The sequence below is a fragment of the Armigeres subalbatus genome, chromosome 2 (genome assembly GCF_024139115.2).
Source record: "Armigeres subalbatus isolate Guangzhou_Male chromosome 2, GZ_Asu_2, whole genome shotgun sequence".
NCBI lineage: Eukaryota > Metazoa > Arthropoda > Insecta > Diptera > Culicidae > Armigeres > Armigeres subalbatus.
Window position 1 is genome coordinate 242,055,117 of NC_085140.1, and position 27,370 is coordinate 242,082,486.

The following is a 27,370-nucleotide window of genomic DNA, read 5'->3' on the forward strand; positions in this document are numbered from 1 at the left end:
CACCCCGTTATAAGAATGCCTGGTGCTACCCAGCAATTCCAATAGGACATCGATGGAAAATGATTCGATATATGTCAAAAGTATTCTTGCTCTGCGAGCAGGGTTATTCGATAATTATTGAAATGTCACTTTTAAGTTTAATTTCATTTTAATTATCCAATTGAGACAGACCCTTAACAGCATGCGGGAACATCAGTGCGTGAAGTGTCGAAAATCATAATATTCGTTAACCTAACGAATAAAAATGGTGCACAAATCCGAACTGAGAAATGCTCTGTTGAATAATTTAGTATTTTGTGCTAATATAAGTTCGAAGAACTTCAATAAACCAAAATTTCATGATAAAAACTAACTTTTGCTCAAGTGTACCTATTGATATTTATTTTTAAATAAATGATCAAATGGAATAAACTGACAACATTTTGCAACATATTGTTAATTGAACTCCTGAATCCGGTGCTTATTATACAGTTTTTCTAAGTAAATTCTTTTTCGCAATTTTGTATTTGTCGAGATTTCGGAGAGATTTTTAAGGTACTTTCACAGACTTGTAAGATAATCTTGTAGGTATCCGTTCATTATGTGCATGAGTTTCCTCAAATGCTGAAGAAATGTGAGATTAAATAAATCAGTTTTTTTCCGATGGCCATCGTCGAATCATATTTTATTGTGTTTTACAATTTCTGAATCTGTTTAAAACTCTGTTTACTGCAAAAAATATTACATTATTGAAATAATTTAACAAATATTGTAGTGTTTTTGTGGTTGGAACTATTAAATCAAGCAAAAAATAAATAGCACTGGTGTGTTTGGCTGAATTATAAAACAAATGATGAAGGTTATAGTGGTTGGTGTTCAGGTATCGTTCGTTCGTTTTAGCGTTCTGGTTGTTTACTGCGTTCTAGCAGAGGTTGTAGTGTCCATATAGGATGTGATCGGCTTGGGCTAGGTTCCCTTTTCCTGTTTATTCAAACCAGCATGCTGAATTTAGTCAAAATCAACCGACGCTTGTTGGTCGATGGTATCCTGCCGGAAGGTTTCAACTTCGGCTTGGCTATCGGCATGGATGATTTTGGCCTTGCTACCAGGCTGCACAGAAAATAAGCAATATAAATTTATTAATTTGAAGCAATATTAAAAAAATATGACATATGGAATACATCTTACTTTAGGGTGCATAAGAACGAAAGGTAGCTCAGCAGAGACCTCTCCGCCAAGGGCACCAAGGAATAGTTTCACCTTCACAGCGTAGGACACGATGATACCGAAGGCGTCACGTTGATCCGGTTGAGCCAGCCTGTTTTAAAATTATTATTAGCCGATCTATTGATTTGGTTTTCGAGAATTCTAAATACTCACAGAGTAGTTGAAGCTAAGCATTGTTCATGGCGCTTAACTTGTCCATCTAGAGCAACGCCACGCCTTTGCCTGTTGGAAGCCAACAATGGAGTTAAGTACATAACCTTTTGAAGGCTAGATCCCGGCTGAATTGGGCAACCTTCACTAGTTTCCATTGAGGCCACTGTATTGCGATAGCTTCCGTTTTGGAACAGCACTACATCAACGCCTTGTTGGATCATGGCCTTAACCTTCTTAACCACCTTGTTCGAATTGTTACGGATGCAAATGTTAACGCCAATTCGTTCTCCATGCAGGTAGAGTTGCTTGTCTAACGTGACCTCCAACTCAAGTTCTCCAGGGCTCAGCATAAAGTCCTTGCGCACTACGGTGCACGGCTGCTGACCTTGCTTCGTCGGGGCAAATTGAATCTTGCGAATTCCCAAGGAGACCGTGCTGCGACGATGAGTTCGGTCAGTTTCGGACTCACCGGCAAAGATCTTCACGTAGTACGACACTCCGCACGGTTCTCCCTGGTCTTTTTCACCCTGCTGCAAAGTAATTGAAGATGGAGCATTCGGAGAAATGTTGAAGGTGAATGGGAACGCGTTTGGTCCCAGTTTCTTCAACAGACGGTCCTGTAGCTTAGTTTGTTCCTTTCCAGATTTCTCCGGCTGTGGGTAGATTTGCTCGGAAGCCAAATACAGTTCCTTCTGGAAATTCAATCCCATGACTTCATCTTCTTCGCGACCGTAACGGAAGCTACAGATGATTTGACCGAAGACCTTACGCTGATCACGAATATATTCATCATCCAAGACAACGATACCATCTGAAATATTGGGAAAGTTACATTGTTTCTTCGTCTTCGATTGGATCCTAAAGATACAACTTTTCGAAACCAGGATCAAAACAAACAAGCAAACTCTTCTCTCAAGTTGAATCAATAGGGGAACAAGGTCAGATTAATTTTCACCTAACACAGGTGTTGCATAACATTTTTGTTTCAGAAAGTTTTTGCAAAGGTTCGGATTTGCACAGTATGCTGCCTGCCCAGAGTGCCGGCTTGGTGGTCATATGGCTACTACTTCTGGCTCATACGCATTCCGTTCCAATCCTCTTACTTTGTATCTTTCCATATATTTCTCATGTTCTAGCAATCGCTAGAATGGGCTTTAATATCGTTTCCAACTTGTATCCTATACGATACCTCAAACTTGACTAGTTCTAGCAGTTTACTGTTAGAATTCGAAATGAATGAAAAAGCTCGTTTCTGCCTCCAATTAGAATATACCACCTTTTCATTAACTACCACGAGCCTCTGCAGTAAAACCCTAACCACCCGATTTCAAAGAAATTCCGCATAAATTCGTTCCGAGTGCAGAGGTAGTCTCGGCTTGCAGTGGGCGAGAGATTCCATCATCAACTCCTACCCAACTCCAAATTTTAAAATTACTGTAAAACTGAACATATTTTTGATTATTTAAATAAATATACACATAGATGTAATCTCGATGACGACAACGTGGTAGCTGTTTAGTAAGATAAAACGACCTATTATGGAGGGATTAAGCATCGTGTCAAACAAAAATTAATCTCAAAAATTCTTTAAAAATTACATGTTGGTTTTTTTTACATTCCGGTAGTCGAATAGGTTGCTCGTTAACTATAGATTCGTAAATATTACGTCAATTGTGCTAAACATATGTTTTATTTTTATCACAATAAAAACAAACTACCCCAATAATAGGACGCAGGTGCCTATCGTTGCGATATTTTTTCAAGGTCAGTCCTATTGTTGCGGTATTGTATGCAATTCTTATGGAAATCGATACCACAACAATAGGATCTTAGCACTACCGCAATGATAGTCTCAAAGGATTCAAATTTTTAATGAAACATGTTGATGTTTTATAATTTTGAACGGAATTTTGTCAAACAAAAGGTGTCCTAGTCGTTAATTCGATGAGTTTTAGCGTATCCACAATTGTTTTTAATGCTATTACATCCAGAATGGACTATTTGAACACTACCGCAACATAAGAACATACAACAACGATAGGACGTTTTACCCTATCGATATTTATATATTTTGAATGCTGATAGCCTCATAGCTTATAATATCAACTTTATAATTAAATGCTCTCAGCCAAAACAATGCTGAAATTGTGGAATTGTTTATCCTACTTTCGGTTTTTATAAAGTCACACAAAAAAGTCACAATTTCAATTGATTTCACTTTGTTGGCTTCATCCATAATCACTACAAGTCACATGTTACATATTTTCTCAGGTTTCCCAATCGTAATCGAGTGCCTGTGGGGTGCAATCCCGTTAATTCAATTATGTATCGTTTTCCCACTTCTTTATCCGTTTAGATAGGTGACGTTCGATATACACACCAATCGGTTCCACTCCTGCCACGTGATCGACGAAGTCACGTTTTCCCATATAGATTGTGACCTTGCCATTTGGGGAGCACTTCTTGAAGACTTTGAAGTTAAACACCATTTTCAAGTGGGTAGTTTTTAGCAGGTAAAAATTTATGTTACGTTTCAATATCACTTTTATTGGCACTGGCTTTAGTTTTCAAAAATGTAGTTATTTGCTTAGTTTGAATTATTGCTTTTCACTTCCTTCAGATTATCGATAAGACTGACAACCGTTGTTGAACGCAAACTGAAGCCTTCAGTCTAATTACGCCTACCTTTATACTATTTCCTGCTTTGCAATTTTCTCCGACGTAAACCATTTTTCTCACGTTGAGGAATGCTTCATCCAATTATTGTGACCGCGGTTCGGGTTGTCGTGCGTTGTCCTTTTGATTGTATTCGTTTTACATGTAAACAAGGCAAAAGGTGCATTTTGGTGAAAATATAAAGATAGCTGGTGGAATGTAATTAAATGACGTGATATTTTGTTGAAGCGTTTACACACTAAGAAATTATTCATAATAATATTATGTTGTTTTATGTGAAGCCAGGATGAACATGATACCAAATATGTACTTGGCTTAGTGATCTTCGGGCCGCTAATGTCGTATAAGAAATTTCGTGGGCTCAGACATCTGCCATGCAGTTTAAGATATCTCCCTATTTCACTTCATCACCCGTATCGTACTTATCACCCGTATCACCCGTTCGTATTTGTCTTTTGAATGAAAGTTAAGCGCTAAGAGACAGAACCTGGCTTTTGTGAAGGATTTACATACTATGATTATTATTGAACAATGACTGATCAAAAACATTACAAAGTTATAATTAACCATAAAACGGATCTAACACTGACGAAATCGAAATCTAAGGGTCTGTTAAAATATTACGTATCCCGAAAAATGTTTTTGAGAACCCTTCCGTAGTACCCCCGAAGCGTAACGTAGCATAGAAGATTTTTATATAAAAAATCCATTTTCGTGTAAAGACGCTGCAACGGAGTCAATGGTGTAGTCCAGCGTGACCCGGTACTAGTAGTCGATGCATTGGGTGACGACTTTCTAGTTCAGTCATCCTACGGAGAGTATCCAGCCTTCTTCCACAATGAATATCTTTACCCTGCCTTCGTGATTTCTGCTTAGCAGGTTCCTCATACTACCGGCCAGGACTTTAACCAGTGTTTTCTCTAGATGAACTAGACTTCGCCTTGCGCAAAGTCAAGGGCTAATCCACGGGACCAGATGAAATAGGATACCCAATGCTAAAAAGCGCTTGCCAACCGGTGAAAGATTCGCCTTCCTCGACGGCATCAACAGCGAGTGGCTTTCGGGTTCTCTCTAATAAATCGAAGTTCCCACAGAGTCCCAGGGAGAGGCTGGTCAACAGATTGCTTATGAATTTCTAGCAGAGAACCGACCATTCTGATAGCAGGAGACATGCCTTCCGCTCTGGGAGCGGTACCAACAGACTTCGTGTCCATAGACCAGATCCTTGGAGAACCATGAGGAGCTGGTTTCCCTTGATATATCTATGGCCTGTAACTCTTATCCTTGGCGGGCTGTCACACTCAACGGGACAACGTATGACAAACGGTTAGTTCACGAATTACTCGGCGTACTCGGGAAAGCACACTATCTCTAAAATCTACAAATTTGCACAAAGTGGACCGAAACAGGATGACCAAGAACTTCTTCCAAGACTAATTCAGAAAAACGCACCATTACTTTTAACATACATATATTCTAGTTAGCGATACATCAATCAAAAGGGAGCGTGTTATCGTTGCGGATTACCACAAAAGTTCAACTCAATGGACGCAGTGGTTCTACGCCCCAACAAAAAAAATCGTTGCGGCTTGTTGGAGCTCATGACATAAATGCAGGAGAAGAAAGATGGCATTTAGATGGTTATATTGGCTACTGTGAGTAATAAAGGTATGACGGGAAACGGGGTCCAAATTTCGACGTTCCGCGTACACACTGCCGGCAATGACGCGTCGGATATGAGGGTTTGACAAGCGGGAATCAACCCATCAGTCTTTGCCCAAACCCCTCACCTCCTCAGCTTTGGTCATTGCGGTCCGAAGCGTGTGGAGTGGCAACTGCGGTAAGCTTACCATCCACAAGTCTCGGCAATAGATCTTCCGGTAGCATTCCAGAGCTGCGACTTCTCTCGGTCGTTTGCCCTGGATTCCAATCCAGAATTCTTCAATACAAGATCTTTTTTTCCCACCCCCATTACTCCTCGATCATCGGTCTTTTTTACCTTTCTTTCTTTCCCATCATTCTCCTTTTAATGTCATTGACACAATATATTTGTCAGTTTATGAGTGAAGTGAGTTGTGAGATGTGAGTCGCCTTAAACAATTAGCCTGATATTTGAAATGCTAGTTTACAATGTGCGTAAATATCATTAATTAATGAATTCAACCAATTTTCGTTAAATTATATTTAAATAGGAAAATCCTATACCTCTAAAAATAGGTTCAACATCTAATTTAGTTCGACGCTCCGATCGAATAGAGTTCGCCGCATTTTTTTTTTTTTGTGCTTTATTAATGTGTATAGAGTTCGCCGCCGTACCAAACTGACTATCTACAAAACGCTTATAAGACCAGTAGTTCTCTACGGACACGAGACCTGGACGATGCTCGTGGAGGACCAACGCGCACTAGGAGTTTTTGAAAGGAAAGTGTTGCGTACCATCTATGGTGGGGTGCAGATGGCGGACGGTACGTGGAGGAGGCGAATGAACCACGAGTTGCATCAGCTGTTGGGAGAACCATCCATCGTTCACACCGCAAAAATCGGAAGACTGCGGTGGGCCGGGCACGTAGCCAGAATGTCGGACAGTAATCCGGTGAAAATAATTCTCGACAACGATCCGACGGGAACAAGAAGGCGAGGTGCACAGCGGGCAAGGTGGATCGATCAGGTAGAGGACGATTTGCGGACCCTCCGCAGACTGCGTGGTTGGCGAAGTGCAGCTATGGACCGAGCTGAATGGAGAAGACTTTTATGTGCAGCACAGGCCACTCCGGCCTTAGTCTGATAATAAATAAATAAATCTAATTTAGTTCTTGCGAGGAAAGGCGTAGGATTGCCTGGGTAGACACCTTTACGTGGTGTGTTACGGGGTAAGATCTACCACGGTTACATTGCCAGCTACAGGCAAATCCTGACCCAACGATTACCTTCCTCCTTATCCAACTCCGTGGTACTTATGAGGGTGTCGCTAAGTCGGTGGCCTCTCGTTAAGTAAGTACTACATCAACACTTCCTTCCTCTCCCTAGTTACGGTGAAGATGGGCGTGGCCAGGAGTAGTAGCCCTCATGCTTTTGTTATTTTTGTTAGACTGGAATCAAGGACCACTCCCCTTCTTGATTTTTGATAGCATTCTAGATAAGGATCTCAAAAGTAAAACATGAGTATCACTAGTGTCCAATCTACGAATTACACCGTAACAATGCTAATGCTAATGCTAATGGAAAGGCGTAGGATTGCAAATCCGGAGATGGTGAGTTTGATTCTTGGTCCGGTCAAGGATGTTTTCGGGTGGGAAACATGACTGCCTGAACATAGTGTACACAAGATACATACTCATGCAATGGCGGAAAAAGAAAAACAATTAATCACTTATCCGTTCGTCAAGCTTTTGGTGGCACTCAGTCGATACTACTTCCGCCGACAATCGTTGAATATTGTAACGCATCGTTCGCCGAGATCTTTCGTTCCATACAGTTGAGTGATCAGTCAATGTTCGGGCCTCTGAATGTCCGCACATCGATAACACTGATATGCCTGAAGTATTGTGCATATTATTTTTTGGTATTTCACCTCTTATGCAAGCCTAGTTCATAACAGAGTATGGTATCAATTACAAAATGAGGTATTATTGAGGTAATTTCTCCTGCTCGGGTTATTTCGTTTCCGGGTCGGTTGCCAAGAATAACGTTCTCTTCTTCTATCTCCATTTTTCGTGGTATTTGGGAGGCTTCAGTAAGCTACCTTACCGGGGTCGCGTTACCTACATCGTGCTGCTGGAGCTAGCATATTAGGTATAGCTGACACAATACAGCGTTTCGTTAATGAGTCGCTAGGTACCAGGCAGACGCTGTTTGAGCCCCACCTCCTGGTGAACATACCATCGAGGCGTATCTTTTCACTCTAGCTGATGTACGCAACCCTTAGCTGGCAGTCTTTTGACATCGGTCGACCCATGGAAGCATGAAATAAGAACGAGTGGGGACGAGAGCTACATATGTTGGGCGCTCCTTCCTTGATGTCAACCCACCAATTTGTAGCCCGATACTATCTCATATTCATTGGTAAATAAATAAATTCATAGAAATAAACGTAAAATTCAAACAAATTTTCAACTGTGTAAAACTACTACATAGTTCTACGTAGCGCATTGATGTATAACATTTTAAAATTCCTTCCACGTTGGCAGTGTCAAGAATTACATAGCAGATTATGACGCACTTGAAAAAACTGTTTTCTATAAACTGTAAGCTGCTTTGCGTTGGGCAATTACACAATTTGTACCTAAAGTTTGTTTGCCTACAATTGTCGTCATCTGAGGAAGCTACGGCTTTGTTCACCAGTTTTGTTTTAAATCTAATTCATTGAGTTTAACATGTCTATTACGACAGAGCTTACTTGCAGTAACTTTCAGTAATTTCCCTAGATGAGTCACCGTAGTTGTACCATTAGTTGTGGTTGGTGGAAAGATCTACAGTGGAATATATATGCTGCAGAGTTAAATTTATTTTTAAAGTTTGCTTGAAAAGCTATACATATTGAAAACAATATTTTTTCCTAATAAAATTGATTATTTCGCACCTATACACAATAGAACAGTCCCATATAAAGAAGTGGCCAAAACTACCAAAAGGCTCGATTTGGGCGTGTAAAATGTGATGAATACACAGTAGGGTGGTTCAAAAAATCGATTTTGCTCCACAGTGCTCATCCAATTCTTTACCATGTTCTGAGTGTCCTCTGAAAATTTGAGCTCATTTGGATTAAAACTGATTTAGCACAAGCCGTTTCAAGTTTGCATGCAAATTAGTATGGGGAAATTTATTTTTTCATTATACTGTTAATGACGTTCCCCCATTAGGCGCAGGTTAAAAGAAAACCTACATAGCAAAAGGGAATACTCAACAGCTTCCACCTAACGAAAATCGCATGTTGATTAATCACCCCAATAATTAGTAATCGATTTTAAGACAGGTTGCGAATCTTTAGTCATGATCGTTAAACTTCTTTGAGGGCATCACTGAAATGTGCAGTGCAACATAGTAGCCTGAATTTGTGTGTGCTATCTTTCGCGCCACGAGCAGCAATGTTGCCTGTTGATGGGTTATGCAATTAGCTCCAGAAAACTACGGTATAGATTAAATTCGATTACTAATTATTGGGGCGATTAATCAACTTGCGATTTTCGTTGGGTTAAAGGTGTTGAGTATTCCTTTAAGCTGTGTAGGTTTTCTTTTAACCTGCGCTTAATGGGGGAACGTCATTAACAGTATAATGAAAAAATAAATTTCTCCATACTAATTTGCATGCAAACTTGAAACGGTTTGTGCTAAATCAGTTTTTATCCAAATGAGCTCAAATTTTCAGAGGACACTCAGAACATGGCATAGAATCAGACGAGCACTGTGGAGCAAAATCGATTTTTTGAACCACCCTAATACACAGGTTATAACCTATATTTTTACAGTCAGAACGGTTTTTATTTTATAGATTTTTTAGGGAGGGGGCGGGGTGGTGTGCAAACTGGCCCTTCCTACGTTTTTTTTGGGAAAACAGGCAGCTTTGCCATATTTTAGTCTCAAAAGTAACATATTCATATATCGTTACAAAGCTCTTAAACAGATCTATGCAATAGGCTTGATAATGTAATAATAGCTCCGTTCAGAGTTTAGTTTTTATTGGTTTTGTAAAAGCATAGTTTACGCAATATTGAACGGACAAAACAGTTTGGTACCCCGCAATACCCCGCAGTAAAGCATTATGCACTACACTGTTGAACTCTTAAGCTTTGAGGACCATGAATAAAATTCTGCCCAAATTTTCCATTTTGTAAGATACATGAATTTGAAAAATTCTGAACTATGTGCTCAAAAGTTATGACCAAAATACATTTTTTATAATGCACGAGAAAGACAACATCACCGTTAGGAGGATTAATCAGGTTTTTTGGTAAACTTTTTTTTCAATTTTCATCTGAGTTACTCAATAATGCCACTTTAATTGAATTTGGCGACGAACACAATTTACATAACATTTTGAGGGTGAGGGTTATGTCTTAACGTTGCTCCTGAATAAAGAAAAAAAAATCACCTATCATATAAAAAGCGTTACGTAGTGAGAAGGAAAGGGGTGAAAATTTACAATTTTGACATTACGAATTATAGATTCAACCATAACATGTTAGATGAATAGTGTGAATAACTCCTTGCCACAATACCTTTTTATAATTATTTTAATGTAATATCAAATAAATAAAATTATATTTCGTTGATGCCACACTATGACGCTTCTACCTTCCTTTGTTATTTTAATTAGTTCTACTTAGTGAATTTCCAACACCAGAAGGTAATAGTGCTTTTTTATCATTTTAGGATATCTCTGTTGCAATTGTCTGTGACACGTATATACCGTTAAACCGGTACCGGTTGTAGAATATGATAAAAATTGATACTATGCCGATAACACTAGTCAACAGTATTTCACTACCTTCAACCATTTTCAATGTACTTACAAGATTTTTCTTCGCTGAATTCAGTCATTGTAACACGCCCAGTTTTTGAGAAAAACGTGTTTTAATTCACAAAACTACGTATTTTGTTTATAGAAATTAGGTTTCTTTGCTGTGCAAAGTTAAATTTTTGCTCCTCACTTATAAAAAAAAAAAGTTTGAATATCGTAGAATAGGCCTTGTAGAACGCATATGGTTTGTCGGATTTTATTTGGCACGTACATTTGTTTCACAAAAGTACGTATTTTCAAAGAAATTTGGTTTCTCTGCTCTGCAATATTAAATTTTTGGCTTCTCACTGACAATAAAGTTTGAATATCGTAGAATAGGTCTTGCAGAATACATATGGTTTGGATTTTCCTAGCTCGGTTTTTCGATTTGAGAATAATATTTGAATTTCATAGAATAGACCTTCTAGAATGCATGTGGATTGTTGGATTTTATTTGGCACGTACACTGCCCCTATTCGCATAAGCGTCCCATGGCAGTTTTCATCAACTTGAGAAATATGCCGTTGAATTTTTCAAACTTGTTTAACATGAAGAAATTCAAAAAAATCTAATAAATTGATAAAACCAGCAATCTATCTGAAAATTTGGCATAATATTCTTTATCCACAGACAAACAGACATAACACATTGAACATTTACTCATCAAATTCATCGTCGTTCAAACACTAACGACATCTGTTGATTTCAGTTAGTTGGGCAAATCACGAACCAGATGGCGGTAGTGAGCAAACGTCAAGCTCGAGCAAAAACGATGCGCGCGCCACGAGTGATCGATTGGCCAACAAATAATTATTTGAATTCACCAGTTAATCAGTGAACGATGGAAATTCGACGAGTGTTATGTCTGTTTGTCTGTGCTTTATCTGTATGCATTGCTATGGAACTATTAAATGGACCATAATTATATTTATTTTTTTCTGCAAAAGTGTATCAAAATCTGGAATGTGACTATTATGCAAATAAATAGCAAGATGGGACAACACAAATGGGTTTTGTTTTTCAAATTTATAGAACAAAGCCTATTATTTCATAAGTTTTTCTAAAAGATAAGTTCATTTTAAGCTTATTTCTGAAATGAAATCAAAATCTTCGAAAATCGACATGGGACTCTTATGCGAATCGCGGCAGTACATTGATTGTAAAAAACGGAATTAAATTCACAAAAGAAAGTATTTTCATAGAAACTTGGTTTCTCTGTTCGTCAAAGCTGAATTTCGGCTTTTCATTTTTGGATTAAAATTTGCATTTCATAGAATGGGCCTTGCAAAATGCATATGGGTTATTGAAATTTATTTTGCACATATCTTGTGCATTCATCAAAGCCCATCCTATAATATTCAAACTTTGTTCACACAGTGAGATGCTGATATTCAGCTTTTCAGAGAAGAGAAACCAAATTTCTTTTTAAATACGTACTTTTGTGAATTAAATTCCGTTTTCACAACAAATTTACGTGCCAAATAAAATCCAACAACCCATGTCTTTTCTAAGGCCCATTCTATGAAACGCAAATTATATTCTCCAAGTGAGAAGCCGAAATTCAGCTTTTCAGAGGAGCGAAATCAAATTTCTTTGAAAATACGTACTTTTGTGAATTAAATTTCGTTTTTCACAACAAATGTACGTGCCAAATAAAATCCAACAACCAATATGCGTTCTAAAAGGTTTTTTTCTATGAATTGCAAATTATATTCTCAAAGTGAGAAATTCAGCTTTGCAGAGGAGAAAAATCATTTTTCTATGGAAATAGGGGGAATGACGGCTTTGGCAGGTTTTGTTCTATGTTTTTTTTTATGACTGATTATGTTCAAATTTGGCCTAAACATTCTTTGCATGTCAAAGAATATTGTGGCAAAATTTCATAAAATTCGGCCGACAAAAACCCCCCTGCCAATAATAGAACAAAACCTGCCAAAGCCGTCTTTTCCCCTACGTACTTTTGTGAATTAAAATCTGTTTATCTCAAAAACTTAACGTGTTACAGAAAATCTGAATATGCATCTGAATTCAGCGTAAAAAAATGTATTGAGTACCGTCAACTGGGGGGAAGATGATCATTTTTAAGACAAAACATGCAATAACAATGTGTGTTTACATTTTAAATCGAAACAAATATTTTCAAAACAAGTACTGCTATATGTTGCAATAATCAACAACTTTAGTTTTCTGAAATGCATTCGCATTTATTAAAATAAATTAAATTATCACACATTTTTTGAGTAATCTGGTTTGGGGTGAAGTTGATCAAGACAGCTCTACTAAAATCATTATGACCTAGTAGTCAAAATACACTAGGTTATTTGTATGAATGTTGAATTTACTACGTAAAGAAGTCTACGAAGTCAATATTTGAAACGAAAATAGCGTCATTTATGACTATCTCTCTCTTTCTTCCACAAAATACATTTTCATGATTATAATCGAAAAACTCGGATTTCTACCTAGCGGTAACATTACTTGAACGGAGAATATTGTTGACTACCGTTTCATAAAAAAATTTGGCACTTTTGACTGACACATCAAATGATCATCTTCACCTCAATGATCATCTTCCCCCCAGTTGACGGTACATTGAAAATTGTTGAAGGGACAAAAAAAAGTTCAATTTTGTTTGATAGTGAATTGGTCATACCCCATTGAAGTCACAGTAATAATATTTTTCTTTTCTATCTACGTTTTTATGATGAATTCCACCATTTATTGCAGGATTCATAATTTTGGCCAAAAATACCTCCTTTTTTCTATTGTGCTATACTGCCGCTAACCGCAAGTCGAGCTCCATATACCGATGTGCTCGACTTGCGATTAGCGGCAGTATACTGGAGCTTTTGTGCCACTATCAACCGTACTGTCATAGCACCGCTATGAGATCCAAAGTTACCTTTGTCTACACTAACCAACCCCCCCACAACTTGACATTTGGCGTTAGTTTCGCGTACCCACTTGCAAATCGCAGATGGCGCTTCGAAACCTAAACAATGGGTCATCCTACACTGCCGCCACACTTTTCCTCCGTAGAAACCATGTTTTTTTGTTTCGTCATTTGTTGTCAACAAACAACGGACAGGAGCGTCATATGGATGGGGTGAATTGGTATTTGCAATTAATTAAAAGTTTCTGAACAAAACTTCCAATGCTTAAAATGTTGAAATTTGTTGCTTTGGAAAAAGAAATTTGTTTTATATATCGCACATTTAATTTTAGACTACAAGTTCCCACTGATCTATGCAGTTTTAATAGTTGAATCTAAGAAGTTAAATTTATTAGCTGTATAAATGATTATGTATTCTTTATCATACAGCTTCATAACTTGATTATCATAAAATGATAAGATGCGAGAATAAAGGAACTTGCGGTTGATTTAATACTACTATCATGACTAGGTAGTTTCTTTTTAAAACACACGTAATAATTCACATTTGGATCAGAACAAAATGTGATTTTTTCCGTAACGAAGGATAGTTTTGTAGAGTACATATTTGAATCGATGTGCCATTTTAATTAAACAAATAACTCCTACAGTTTATTTTCACTGCGCGTAATGATTTACGGTTTTAACGGGTTTGTTGACTGCAGAAAATCGTCGGTTCATATTCTTAAATTAACCCTCGGTACAATAATTTCAACTGCACCATCTTTTTGCGTGAGGGAAGTCGGGAAACTTTCCAACCCAAAATTTCATATTACGATAGCCTCACACCTCGCGAATTTGGTTTGCGATTTTTTTTTCGTGTATTTTACATATTATACGATGTTGGGCATGAATTATTTGAAATTGAGCGCGGTTAATCACTATCCCGGCTCCATTCAAAATACACGGGACAAGGGGACCAACATCTGGCGGAAAGTTTTCCCAAGGTGTAAGGCTACTTTAACCTCAAAGAAAGCCTCTCGTTAGCTTGAGCTTGAGCTTGATTGACTGCTCGTAGTTGCTACTCCATTATGACCAGATCAGCTGTTCTTGCACAGGGAACCAACAGATGTTTGCTTGGGACTAGCACACATCTTCAATGTACAAGTACTGGTGATCTCATTTGTTAGGTCATACTGGCGCCTGCCACGTCAGAATGCAAGTCAATGTAGGGAAAGGGGAGGAAATGATGATGCAATCACTCGCCCACTGCAAGCCGAATATACCTCTGCACTTGCCACGAGTTCATGCGGAATTTGTTGGAATTTATGGGTTAGGTTGGAGAGGCAGGGGTCCGTCTTGGTTAACGAGCTGCCAATGTGATAGATAGGAGAAGGTAACTGATGGAATTTCTAATTGGATGTAGGAAACGAGCTCTATAGTTCATTTCCAATTCTAGCAGATTACTGTTAGAATACTCAAGTTGGAGGTATAGCGTATAGGAATAGTAATGGAAACGGTATGGAAGTCCATTTCCAGTTCTAGCGATTGCTAGAACATGAGGAATAAAGAGAAAGATACAAAGTAGGAGAATGGAACGGACCTGGGATTTCACCCACGACCTCCTGCGTATGAGGCAGAAGCAGTAGCCATATGACTACCAAGCCCGCCCTCAAAGAAAGCCTCTCGTTAGTCCGACTAATTCAGATTTTTCCAGAATAAAAAGTACAAACACTCATTTAAATATATTATCTTGTCTGTTTTCAAATGGCTGTGGGTTTATTTTGGTTCATTTGTATGGATTTGACAATCGGATTAACTAGAGAAATATTTCGCGGGGGTTTACTATAAATTAAAAATAATAAGGATGAATGACCCATTTTGCGTTAGATTTTTATAAGCTACTAGCGAAAGAAACCCAGCTTTGCCCGGGTGTTGCAAATGTCACAATGTACTATTTGCAGCACCGCACTCTAGATCAATTTCCGTGCGTTTGTTTTGTTTTCCTCAACAGCTGACCCAAAATTGTATTCTAATGTTTTTTGTCCCATTTCCCCGTCAAATTTACCAACTTTTTATCTATACAAACCTTGCGGATCCCAAAACGAATCGATCAGGGTGAAAATCTTGCAAATCGGTCAACCCGTTCGCGAGTTAAATCGTCAGGAAGGAAGTCTCAACTTATTTTTATTATATAGACTAGTCGACCCGGCAGACGTTGTCCTGCATAGTAGGCGAAAATGCGCGTTCTGAACTACCCATGCAAAATGCCCATACGAATCTCAAATTTAGTTTTTCACGATTTACTCAACCTAACCGTGATTTTCGCATAAGGAAATATCATATAAACCCGTCGGAAAAGATAACAAAGGAATGAAGAAAATCCGTCCAGCCGTTTTCGAGTTATGCGGATAAGAACACAGACCATTTCATTTGTATATAGATAGATTTTGAAAAGCAACATCTCCCGTGCCCATTTATCCAATAACGTTGCTTTCCTCCTCTGTATTTCCAGCCCAGTTTACCCATTATTACTTCACATAACATATTCTATCTGCGAAATCCTTATAAATTTCCAAGTTATACGACATTTAAGCGCTACCGATGAAACCGCCATTTGATTTGTTTTGGCAATCGCTCCTTCAACCTTCAGTCGGTCATCTTAGAGTCATCAACTACCGCCACTTTCTTAATATTATTTTTAGTTCGGATTGATTTTTGGCACGGTATTTAGTACTGGACATTACCTTCCTTTTCGCTTTTTTCATAAAATGATTCAGATAATCACTAGTTTGACAGAACCAATTAAACTTATTAAACCAAAATCTCGGGGTACAGTTGGTATCGTACTACAGATGCCATGTTGTTCTCTGGTTGGTACCCCTATAAATACTTGTTTCGAATAATCCAGCAACAATCCACGTTGTAGTTTTATCTATATTTTAAGCACCCAGCCCCGTAATGCTTGAATATATACGAGCCAATACCAAAATAACTAATGAGTAATGCAATTGTGTTATAATAAATATTATAATAAATAATAAAAACAAAATTAGGTTTTTCTTTAACCTTTTACGCCATAATCGAGAAATGCTCGCGATATAAGTAAGTTTGACAGAACCACCTGAACCAATTTTTCGGGGTACACTGACAATGTACTGGAGACGTCAAGTTGCTCACGGGTTGACACTAACAGTGTATCCATAAATGCTGCAAGTATTTTTAATTGATAAGGATTATTATTAGCGAATTTACTCACAATGTACTTATCGTTTTTTATCATCTTTATAGTTCTCAAAGTCTAGTGGATTCATTAATACATCTAATATTGGTGTTACTTGCTTTTCACAAAAACAGCTAAAAGGGATTTTAATTTCTTCCGGCATTCGATTTTTTCAGTTTCTTGTAAATACAGCTAAAAAAAGAATTGAACTTGAACAAGAAAATAGAAGAATGATAAGCGAAAGAGTCCATGTCCTTGGAGAGGCATTAGCATTTCCTTCTGAAAACAGTCACGTGTTTTCGCCGTACTACGAATGTGAGACCGATTCATTTGTTTTACTTTCGGATCAATGTTGTTGTTTTTGGAACTGCATGTACTAAATGTATTATTTATGTTTCCTGTTGCAGGGAGTTCATAACACCACCTAAAACTATTTCAATTTCAATGGCACTTTCAGTACTTTTTCTTCTTCTTCTTATTGGCTTTACATCCCCCACTGGGACATTGCTGCCTTGCAGCTTAGTGTTCTCTAAGCACTTCCACAGTTGAGGTTTCTAAGCCGAGTTACCATTTTTGCATTCGTATATCATGAAGATGATATATTTGAATACAGGATGATACATTTGAATCATTTGTTTGAGAAACTTCTTAGGGGAAATGTTCCGATCTCCATCTCACTGTACATATATCCATCTCATCGCTAAACAAAGAAATACGGCACCAAATTCATCGCTTCTTCTTGTCAACATGCGTGCTCACTGTTGAAAAAAATCACAAAAATAATAAACAAACTAAATTCCTTACCATTGCTTTGTTTTTGATTATATGGAAATAGGAGCTATGAGATGAAGTGGCGAACCGCTCCCCTATATCCATTTAACACTATTTCGAGAAAACAATAAAAAACTGTTTTTGAACAAATTGGCATCGAATCTTTCGATTTCTTCGATACAGATCAATAGTTTTTGGCAAAACTCAACCCCGTACTGCTTTCCGTTTTTAATTAAATTGCTTCCAGAAATTTTGAGAAGAGTTTTAAAAAATTTCCCGTATGCTTACCCATGCAATTTTTTTCAATTATCATCCTTCGACTTCTTCTTCTTCATGCAACCTTTAATCGCCAATACAGGTGCGAGAAAACAGAATCGGATAGGCAGCCCCCACAGAAAAATGGCGATTCTCGCTTTGTTTTCGCTAATTTCGTGTTGGTTACTGCACATCTGTATAAAACAAGTTGAAATGCATCATCAGAGCCAGTGCTCCCCGCATTTGGAGCTTTCTAAAAGAAATTTATCATGGGGTAGGTTTAACATCCCGAATCAGTTCTCTATCATGACAGCTTGCGAAAAAGTTTCTCGCGGTATGCTACATATCGTATATGTACACAGAGATGATAAGTGAGAGACTTGCTCTTTCTTTTTAGGACTCAATCCCTGGACAAGGCGAATACATAGGTATATCGGGACAGATTTGCGATTTGAGCGTATCTTATTTTGTAAACAAACATTGTTTTATGGGTTCCGTAGAATGCAAGCGCTTTTCGTCAAAACTAATTTTCTTAACTGATAGAGAAAAGTAGAGGCCTGAATAAGAGAAACGCGAATAGGTATGTTCAAAAGATATTTTAGTTACTAGATAAAGATTGTCGTTTCGGTTCCCTTTGTTCTGCTGTCCGGAACATGTTGGGTACCAAGCTGTCAAATCGTATGGATTTTCCTTCTTTGACATTTAGCTCCCCTATCCTCGCCAGCAAAAGATGTTCCGGACAGCAACGACAGCGACAATCTTTATCTAGTAACTAAAATATCTTTTGTATGTTCCGCCAATCGAACCGTCAAAAAACAGCAGCCAATCGAGCAGGAGACCTGTCAAGCAGCCAAAATGTTGGCTCAAATACTGAAAACGGCCAAATTCGATTTTATGCCATTTTTCAATAAACAAGATTGAATGTATTTTACATTAGTTTGCAATAATATATGTTAGTCATTAATAGATTATGAAATGAAATTTCATTGTTTATTGTATTCTATTGTTATATGATGTGGACACATAAAATATCGGATTATGAGATTTTATCTACATAAAACATTTCTTCCTTTTCATGTGTCTTTCCTTGATGAAGAAGATTGAATGCAGTGTTGGCAGAGTCATATTTTCTATTCGCGTTTCTCTTATTCAGGCCTCTAGAGAAAAGCTTATCCTGTCGAATGCATCCCGTGGTTTTCCCAGGAAATACCTGCTTTAGCAGGAATCCATTGTCAGCATGGTCTTGCTTTATAAGCCGCGCATCTTACCGCTAGACTAAGGAGGGCCCCTTTCCTATATACGAACGAAGTGATTTAACGTCTTCATATAAAGATCGGGGGCTGCAGGGACTATGTCCAAGGGCTTGATGATCCCTTCCCAGGCCAGGGTTTGACAGTGGGCCCTGTTAAACTCCTATAAAAAGCTGCATGTATCCGCAAGTAGGCCCCACCAAAGCGATCGAGTGCCGCTCAAAGCGCACAAGCCCAAGTCCTGACACGACAAGACCTGACACGACGGCCCTCCGACGAGACAGGAGGTTTGTGCAGGCCCAATAAGCCACCTGTAAAACCAATAATTACGAGCAATATAAGAGATAATGCGACTCGATATAATCGGCAAAATTGTAGGAGACGAATAAAGGTTGTGCTACGCACCAATTTCAGGATAATTAGTTTCCACGAATCAAATTCTTTGAAAGTTAGGTTTTCAGCATTACTTAGAGAGGGTTTAAACTCTGCGTTACACTGCTTTTATTCCCCGATTCGGTGCGTTATCATGAATGATCAGCACTCATGAAACACATTGTTTAACATGGATGTCAGCCGGGATCGACCAAAAGTGTAAATAGTTAAATTATTTTTATATTTTAGGTATCAAATGTTCGGAGCATGTTTTCAGCGTCACACAACGCAGGAGAGGGTGTAGGCCGTCCCGATTCGGTGCGTTGCTGCACTGTTGGGTATGGTTGTCCCGCATCGTTCTTTGTGGTGCCGTTCCCGCAGCTATGGCGCTTTTACTTAGTGGCTCAGTGCGTGTTCGCTGGTTTTATTAATCGGTGCTGGTGCGGGGTTGGTGTGGTGTAGACGCGTGTTAGCTGATAACGATTTCTGTTTGCATTATGCTGGTGACGCGCTGGTGTTTTCGGATAGTTCTAGGGGTCGATGCGGCGTCCGGCGATGCTGGCGAGGCATTGGCGTGGTGTTGTATGTCGTCTGCTGATGGATATTTGCATTATGCTAGAGTCGTGCTAGTATTGTCGGTTGACGCATTGTTCGATAGAATTGTTTTATCGGTGGATACTTCTGGAGATCGTCAGGGCGGTGGAATGGACATCGCATGTGGTGGCTGCACTCGGGGCAGAGGTGTGGTCAAAGCGATTTCGGGGCAGTTAGGATTGAGTTTTAATATGAACAGATGTATGATTGAACAAGGATTCATATTGTGGAGACTAAAAAAAGCCAAGACGTCGAGGATAAGCTTTTAATTAGGAACTGAATTAATTTATCCGATTTGGAATAGATTGAATAGTAGGTATATATGGCCTCATATTTACCAATAATAGAAAACTAAATACAGATATCTTTTTATTAAGTATTGAAGATATGTTTATAGTTAAGTTAACAGCAGATGTGCATGTTTTATAACCATTAATAAGGCAGAATTATAACAATTTCGTATTTCGTACGTATTTCGTTTATATTTTAATTGCACTGAGATCGTTCTAATCTGATCGGTGAATGAATTGACTTGCCACATATTTAGACACATCGTGAATAATCAATATCATTAGTAAATTTAAATGTTCCTGTGGATTAGAAAAGCAAGACAATAAATAACTATTTTATGGCAACATATCACTGCGAAACGGGACCTTTCGGAGCCTTAAATAAGATCTCGGTCCGGTTGCATCTAAGGAGATCTTAGTGCAGTAGCCATCGAACGTGTTGCCCGGTAGACGTATTGCTCAGCGGTATTTACATCAACGCAGATAGGCTGTGGTCAGAGGGTGCGTTGATATTACAAGATTACGAAGACCTAGGCGACGAATAAAGGATCACGATCGGAAAATTGGAACATGGAACTGCAAGTCGCTAGGTTTCGCCGGTTGCGACAGGATAATCTACGATAAATTATATCCCCGCAACTTTGACGTCGTGGCGCTGCAAGCGATTTGCTGGACAGGGCAGAAATTGTGGAAAAGCGGGCATCGAGCGGCCACCTTCTATAAAAGCTGTGGCACCACCAGCGAGCTAGGAACATGCTTCATAGTGCTAAGCAAGATGCGCCAACGTGTGATTGGGTGGCAGTCAATCAACGCAAGGATGTGCCATCTAAGGATTAACCCTTAAATGCGCAATGTTGTTTTAAAACAACAAACCGAAAATACGTTTAATGTTAATAATTCCAATGGTTATTTACGTTAAAAATATTTCCGACGAATTCTAAAAAAATCGCCTTGCGCCTTTAAGGGTTAAAGGCCGTTTTTTAAACTAGTATAATCAACGTGCACTGTTCACACGAAGGGAGACACGATGACGAGAAAGAAGCGTTCTCCGATATCACGAAAGTCCGCACGTATCGCATATTCAATCAGACCACTACCGCGTTGCAGTATGCCTACGCTCAAAACTCTTGACGGTGTACAACACGCGTCGAAGTCGAACGCCGCGGCTTAATATTGTGCGGCTACAAGACGGTAGACTAGCCCAAGGATACGTGCAGCGTTTGAAAGTGGCAGTCCCAACGGAAGAGCAGCTAGGCGCAGCGTCTCTTGAAGATGGCTTGAGAGATATTGGATCCGCCATTGGAAACACCGCAACCGCTGCACTAGGCACGGTGCTTCCGGATCAGAAAAACGACTGGTATGACGACAATTGTAAGCAGTTAGTTGAGGAGAAGAATGGAGCATGGGCGAGATTGCTGCAACACTGTACGAGGCCGAACAAAGAACGATACAAACGGGCGCGGAACAGACAAAACTCGATTTTTAGGAGGAAAAAGTGTCAGCAGGAAGATCGAGACCGTGAAGAGACGAAGCAACTGTACCGCGCTAATAACGCACGAATGTTCTATGAGAAGTTAAACCGTTCACGTAAGGGCCACGTGCCACAGCCCGATATATGTGATGACATAAACGGGAACCTTTTTACAACGAGCGTGAGGTGATCCACAGGTGGCAGCAGCACTACGAACAGGACTTGAATGGCGATGTGGCAGACAACGGTGGCGTAATGAACCTGGGAGCAAGCGCGCAGCACATACGACATCCGGCTCCGAATCTTCAGGAAATCCAGGAGGACATCGGCCGGCTGAAAAACAACAAAGCCCCTGGAGTTGACCAACTACCAGGAGAGCTGTTTAAATACGCTTATGAGGCACTGGTTAGAGCGCTGCACTGGGTAATTATCAAGTTTTGGGAGCATGTGGTTCTGCCGCAGGAGTGGATGGAAGACGAAGTGTGTCCCATCTACGAAAAGTTCGATTGTAGCAACTACCGCGCAATCAGATTGTTGAACTCAGCCTGCAAGGTACTCTCCCAATTTTTTTCCGCCGACTAACACCAATTTATTTGTGGGTGAGAGCTCTACCATAGATCAAGTGTTCGCCGTACGTCAGGTATTGTAGAAATGCCGCGAATGCAACGTGCTCACACATAATCTATTTATCGACTTCAAAGCCGCATATAATACAATCGATCGGGACCAGCTATGGCAGCTAATGCACGAAAACGGATTTTTGGATAAACTGATGCGGTTAATCAAGGTGATGTGCGTAGTTCGAGTTTCAGGGGGATTCTCAAGTCCCTTCGAAACGCGCAGAGAGTTACGGCAAGGTGATGGTCTTTCGTGTCTGCTATTCAACATCGCTTTGGAAGCAGTAATACGAAGGGCACGGAATTGACACGAGTGGTACGATTTTCATGAAGTCCGTCCAGTTATTTGATTTCGCCGACGACGACATTGATATTATGGTACGTAACTTTGAGAGGATAGAGGAAGCCTACATCAGACTGAAAAGCGAAGCTAAAAAAATTGGCCTAGTTATCAACACGTCGAAGGCGAAGCACATGATAGGAAGAGCCTCAAGAGAGGACAACGTAAGCCACCCAACACGAGTTTGTATTGGTGGTGACGAAATCGAGGTGGTTGAAGAATTCGTGTACTTGGGCTCACTGGTGACCTCGATAACGATAGCAGCACAGAAATTCGGAGACGCATCATGGCAGGAAATCGTACGTACTTAGGACTCCGCAAAACGCTCCGATCGAATAGAGTTCGCCGCCGTACCAAACTGACTATCTACAAAACGCTTATTAGACCGGTAGTTCTCTACGGACACGAGACCTGAACGATGCTCGTGGAGGAGCAACGTGTACTGGGAGTTTTCGAAAGGAAAGGTACGTAGAGGAGGCGAATGAACCACGAATTGCATTAGCTGTTGGGAGAACCATCCATCATTCACCCCGTTAAAATTGGAAGACTGCGGAGGCCATGCAGCCATGGACCATTCTTAATGCAGAAGACTTCTATGCACTGTACAGGCCATTCCAGCCTTAGTCTGGTAATGAATAAATAATTGCATGCACAAACTGATTGTCAGAATCTAAGACAGCTTCGTTGACTGCCGCTCGACAACGGACTAGACCTTTACTGTACCTGTGGTTCAACATTGCGCTAGAAGGTGTCATGCAAATAGCCGGGCGTAACAGCCGGGAATTTTCAACAGATCCAGTATTTTTTTCTGTTTCGCGGATGACATAGTCGGCCGAACATTTGCAAAGGTGGCAGAACTGTACACTCGCCTAAAACGTGAAGCAATAAAAGTTGGACTGATGGTGGTGCATCGAAGACAAAGTATATGCTAGTGAGGGAACCGAGCGCGATAGCAGCGCTCGCCTGGGAAGCAGTGTTACGATAGACCGGGATAATTTCGAGGTAACTATTTTTGCATTCGTATATCATGAGGGTACTTTAACACGATGATACTTTTATGTGCAGGGATGTCGAGAAAATTTCCAACCTAAAAATTTCCTAGTAAGAGATGAATAATTCACCACGCCTATTGAATGAAAATGAATAACTAGTAGGGGGAGAAAAACTCTCTAATTATCCAGATTATCACCCTTATTCTTGTTTACGTACGAACGCGCTTTCGAACGAAAGCTGATGCGCATTCTCGTTTACGCCAGTAAAATCAAATGGGGAAACGGTTCGAACGAACTGCATTCGTTCTAAAGTTTCGTTCGTCCGTAAACAAGAATAGGGGTGTATGTTTACTTGTATATACACAAAATATGATCATTGATGATTCATACAATCTATATTTGATCATTCGAACACGGTTTTCGACAATGTCTCTGCAAGTGTCGTTTTGGGAAATATCCGTTATTGGCAGGTGTTTTCCGCTAGGAGATCTCCCCTATTATGCGAATTGGAGAGTAAAACTGTCGAAGACTCCAAAACGATTGGGTGAACCGTTTTTGAATTATTATTTTTTAATTGCTGAAGAATTTTTGTTTTCAGGGCAAAGTTAAACCAATTATGCAAATTGTCGTTTTAGTGGTGAAGATTGGTTATGCAAAACAAAAATTGCTCTGTACAGTTCATCAGTAAAAAATGTTTTTAGTTTAATCCATTATATATATTTTTTAAAACAGACCTAAAGTATTCGGTATCTAATTGTTTTACAATTTTCAAGCCTCTAATCGTAATTAATAATTGGCACTGTTGCTATCTACCTATCTCATTTGGTTCAGACTTAAAATCATTGTCAACTGGTCGTATTATATTAAATCTCTACATGTGTTATGTACAGTTACCAGTTCTCGCCAACCCCGAAATAATTAATGTAGTGAGCAAAATATGAGGCTGTAATTACGAGTTATGATTATCACTTTAAGGCACTTCACATCCCAGCAGGTGGATTAGTTGCTATTACGAATGCCCGCACATTTTCTATTAAATGTGAGATCACGTTACTGCTATGCCATTGCTGTGTCCACTGTCGAGCGTGATGGCTTCAACAGCGACTTCTCATCGCTGCAGTTCTTCGTACGGTACCTCGGCGCTCCACTTCCGGATGCACATGAATGCGAATATGCCTACCAGGATTGTTCCCGTCGTGCCAAGGAATATGGCGATGTAGATACCCAACGCTGGCAACACAAGAGCCATCTGAATAGAGAAAAAAAATGACAGAAATCCTTGCGATATTTGCAACATAGTGTAAAATTACAAACCTTAGCTTGACCCGCCAATTCAGGTGTGAGTGTTGCCCGTTGTGTAAACCACATCATTGGAACCATCATATTTGGCACTTTTTCATACATCCTACGGAAATAATATGATATTCGTATTGAGTTCTGAAAATCAAAATTCCCGATATTCTTACTTGATGCCCTTAATCGGCTGTAGATGCATGTTTATTTGCAACTGAGCACGAACATCCAACGGAATCCCAGTATGTGGTTCCATCGCAATGTAAAATTGGTGCTTAGATTTATTCGGACTCAACCCGCTAACGGCATCCAGATATGACTGATCTGCCAGATAAAAGTGAGGGTAGGAAACAAACGTTGGTGATCCGTATTTACAAGCTGATGCATTAAAAACTCCAGATTTAACATCTGGACAGTTATCGGAGTTGCACCAGCAGGCTGCTTCTGGAAACTTGGTTCCATTGTCGAACACTTGTTCATCGCCGACATATTTGCTGCCTTCCACTTCATGAATTGTAATCTGCTCTCCGTATTGCAACGTCAGCGTACGACAAACATCCGATGCAAAAATGGTGACGTTGGTCTTCAAGCTATGGCTAACAGGCCATAGCTCACCGGTGGTTCCTCTGACTTCACCACATTTCCCTCGATACATGCCCGTATTGCTTTCGCCGTTCCACAAGGTTAACATTCCGGTGTCCTCCAGCGAATCGGCTCCCGTTTTCATTGTGAATATTCCATCATAAGTGTCGCTCAGATTTCTATCTACAAACCAACCAAATTTGTCGAACGGTACTTGAACAGAAGACTGGTTGAGGGTTTTCAATAGGTCTAGCAATGGGTCGTCCAGCCCTTCGAATAGTAGACTGCGAACAGGTTTGCTTTTCCAAAACAAGGAACCGTCCATAGAGAGCATCACTTCCACCATTGCTTTGTAAAAGGATGATACATCTCGCATAAAATACGCTGCATTCTGAAATTAGAGGAAAGTGGTTGTTGCACAAGATTATATAATGTATGGCGTTGTTCTATATTTAGGTTTCGATAGGCTAAATACTGTGACTATACATATTTGGCCAAAGAATGTCATATACAGACTCATTCGATTTTGGCAACAAAACCATTCAGGTAGGCAATTTTTTTTCAATTATTTACCCATAAATTGCAAGAAAAAAACGTCTAGATTCTTGAATTTTTAAAGAATCGATTGGATTACAAAATCTACCATTCGATTTTTACAACATAAACCAGCCAGAATCGAATGGGGTCTGTATGCACTTTCTCAAACAAACGTTTCAAATGAATAATGAACGACAGATTGACCATTATCAGTAGCTAATTATAGCCTAGCGACCTCTCATGAAAAACATTACTCATCCTGTACAGTGTATACAGATAGATTGACTCAACTTACCAGCGAAACAACATTCAGATTAGTCACGGTATCATCGAGAGATCCTTTCGATAATGCAGGGTTAAAGTTCCACGTTCGCCGTTGGTTGAATGTCACCGTGCTGTTCCCGTTCCAAATCAGATTGACGCGATCGTGAACCTCGTGGAACACATACGGACCCATTTCTTGGAAGTGAGGCTTCACCGCCGGATACTTGAACAGATCCTGCGGGTTTGTCCAGTTGAACAGATAGATTTCCAAATACATCGGGATCGGTGTCCGGATCCAGTTCTGATAGTTAACAGATCCATTTTTGATCACTAGTTTCTGTCGGTAGGATAGAAGTTCATTAATTTCAACGATAGTTGCTGACGACTATTATGACTGCTTGACCTACCTCGCGTAACAGCTTAGAAGACATCGACGGCCATAATGTGCCCAAAACGATAGCAAAAAGAATCAGGAAAGCCGAACAACTAAAAGAAACCAGTTTCTTCTGCATGACTGAAAAACAAGAACACATTTTGGAGCTGGTTTGCGCTGTTTTACGCAGCAGATATGATTGTGATAACTAAGTGCTGCAACCCACTGCAACTACGACTGCGATGGTGTGCAGTTGATTAATTTCCTATCGTACGAATAAAGAAGACTGTCGATGTGCGCGCGTTTGTTCAAACGTTAAACTGCCAACGATACCACAGCATGGTGAAGAATTTCAGAATCAGGTTAGACGGAGCTAGTTGTACGTACTTTGGAGTGTTCTGCAATGAAATAAAATAGCAAGAGCGATTTCAGCAGATGCTTGAATGAATAATCACGATGAAATTGATGCGTTTTGGATGGCCTTCGTCACAGATTGTAAATGTTATATAGAAATAAATAATGTTTATGCCTTTGCGTTGATAAGGTTCAACCTTAGTGTAATTTGTTTAATGAAACTTCTGTATCGCAGGTCAGTTTGATTTATGATAATCTGGTTCATGAATAGCTTTCGATTCATGGATCATTGCAATGTACAGTTCTGTTGAATGCGGGAAAATATTTATTTTTAATTATATTGTCAGTGTGCATGACAAAATTGTAACAAAGTTTTCAAAAATGTATTG

The 27,370-nt window shown here is 39.5% G+C and overlaps 2 protein-coding genes across 2 annotated transcripts in view; both read right to left on the reverse strand.

The window, feature by feature from the left end:
• Positions 1-443: 443 nt before the first annotated feature.
• LOC134211995 (arrestin homolog) lies at positions 444-4,020 on the reverse strand. Its single transcript, XM_062689445.1, has 4 exons — positions 3,740-4,020; positions 1,360-2,170; positions 1,168-1,297; positions 444-1,089 (listed from the first exon to the last, which is right to left on the reverse strand). Exons 1-4 carry the CDS (start codon positions 3,846-3,848, stop codon positions 988-990), a joined length of 1,152 nt encoding a protein of 383 aa, XP_062545429.1. The 5' UTR covers positions 3,849-4,020; the 3' UTR covers positions 444-987.
• Positions 4,021-24,272: 20,252 nt separating this feature from the next.
• Positions 24,273-27,370, reverse strand: part of LOC134209638 (uncharacterized) — a 93,780-nt gene continuing 90,682 nt past the window's right edge. Inside the window, exons 9-13 of the mRNA XM_062685631.1 lie at positions 26,662-26,835; positions 26,286-26,591; positions 25,045-25,844; positions 24,893-24,983; positions 24,273-24,827 (exon numbers count right to left, since the gene is read on the reverse strand). Coding sequence (XP_062541615.1) covers positions 24,687-24,827; positions 24,893-24,983; positions 25,045-25,844; positions 26,286-26,591; positions 26,662-26,835 — 1,512 coding nt within the window. The 3' untranslated portion in view covers positions 24,273-24,686. The remainder of the gene's footprint in view (positions 24,828-24,892; positions 24,984-25,044; positions 25,845-26,285; positions 26,592-26,661; positions 26,836-27,370) is intronic.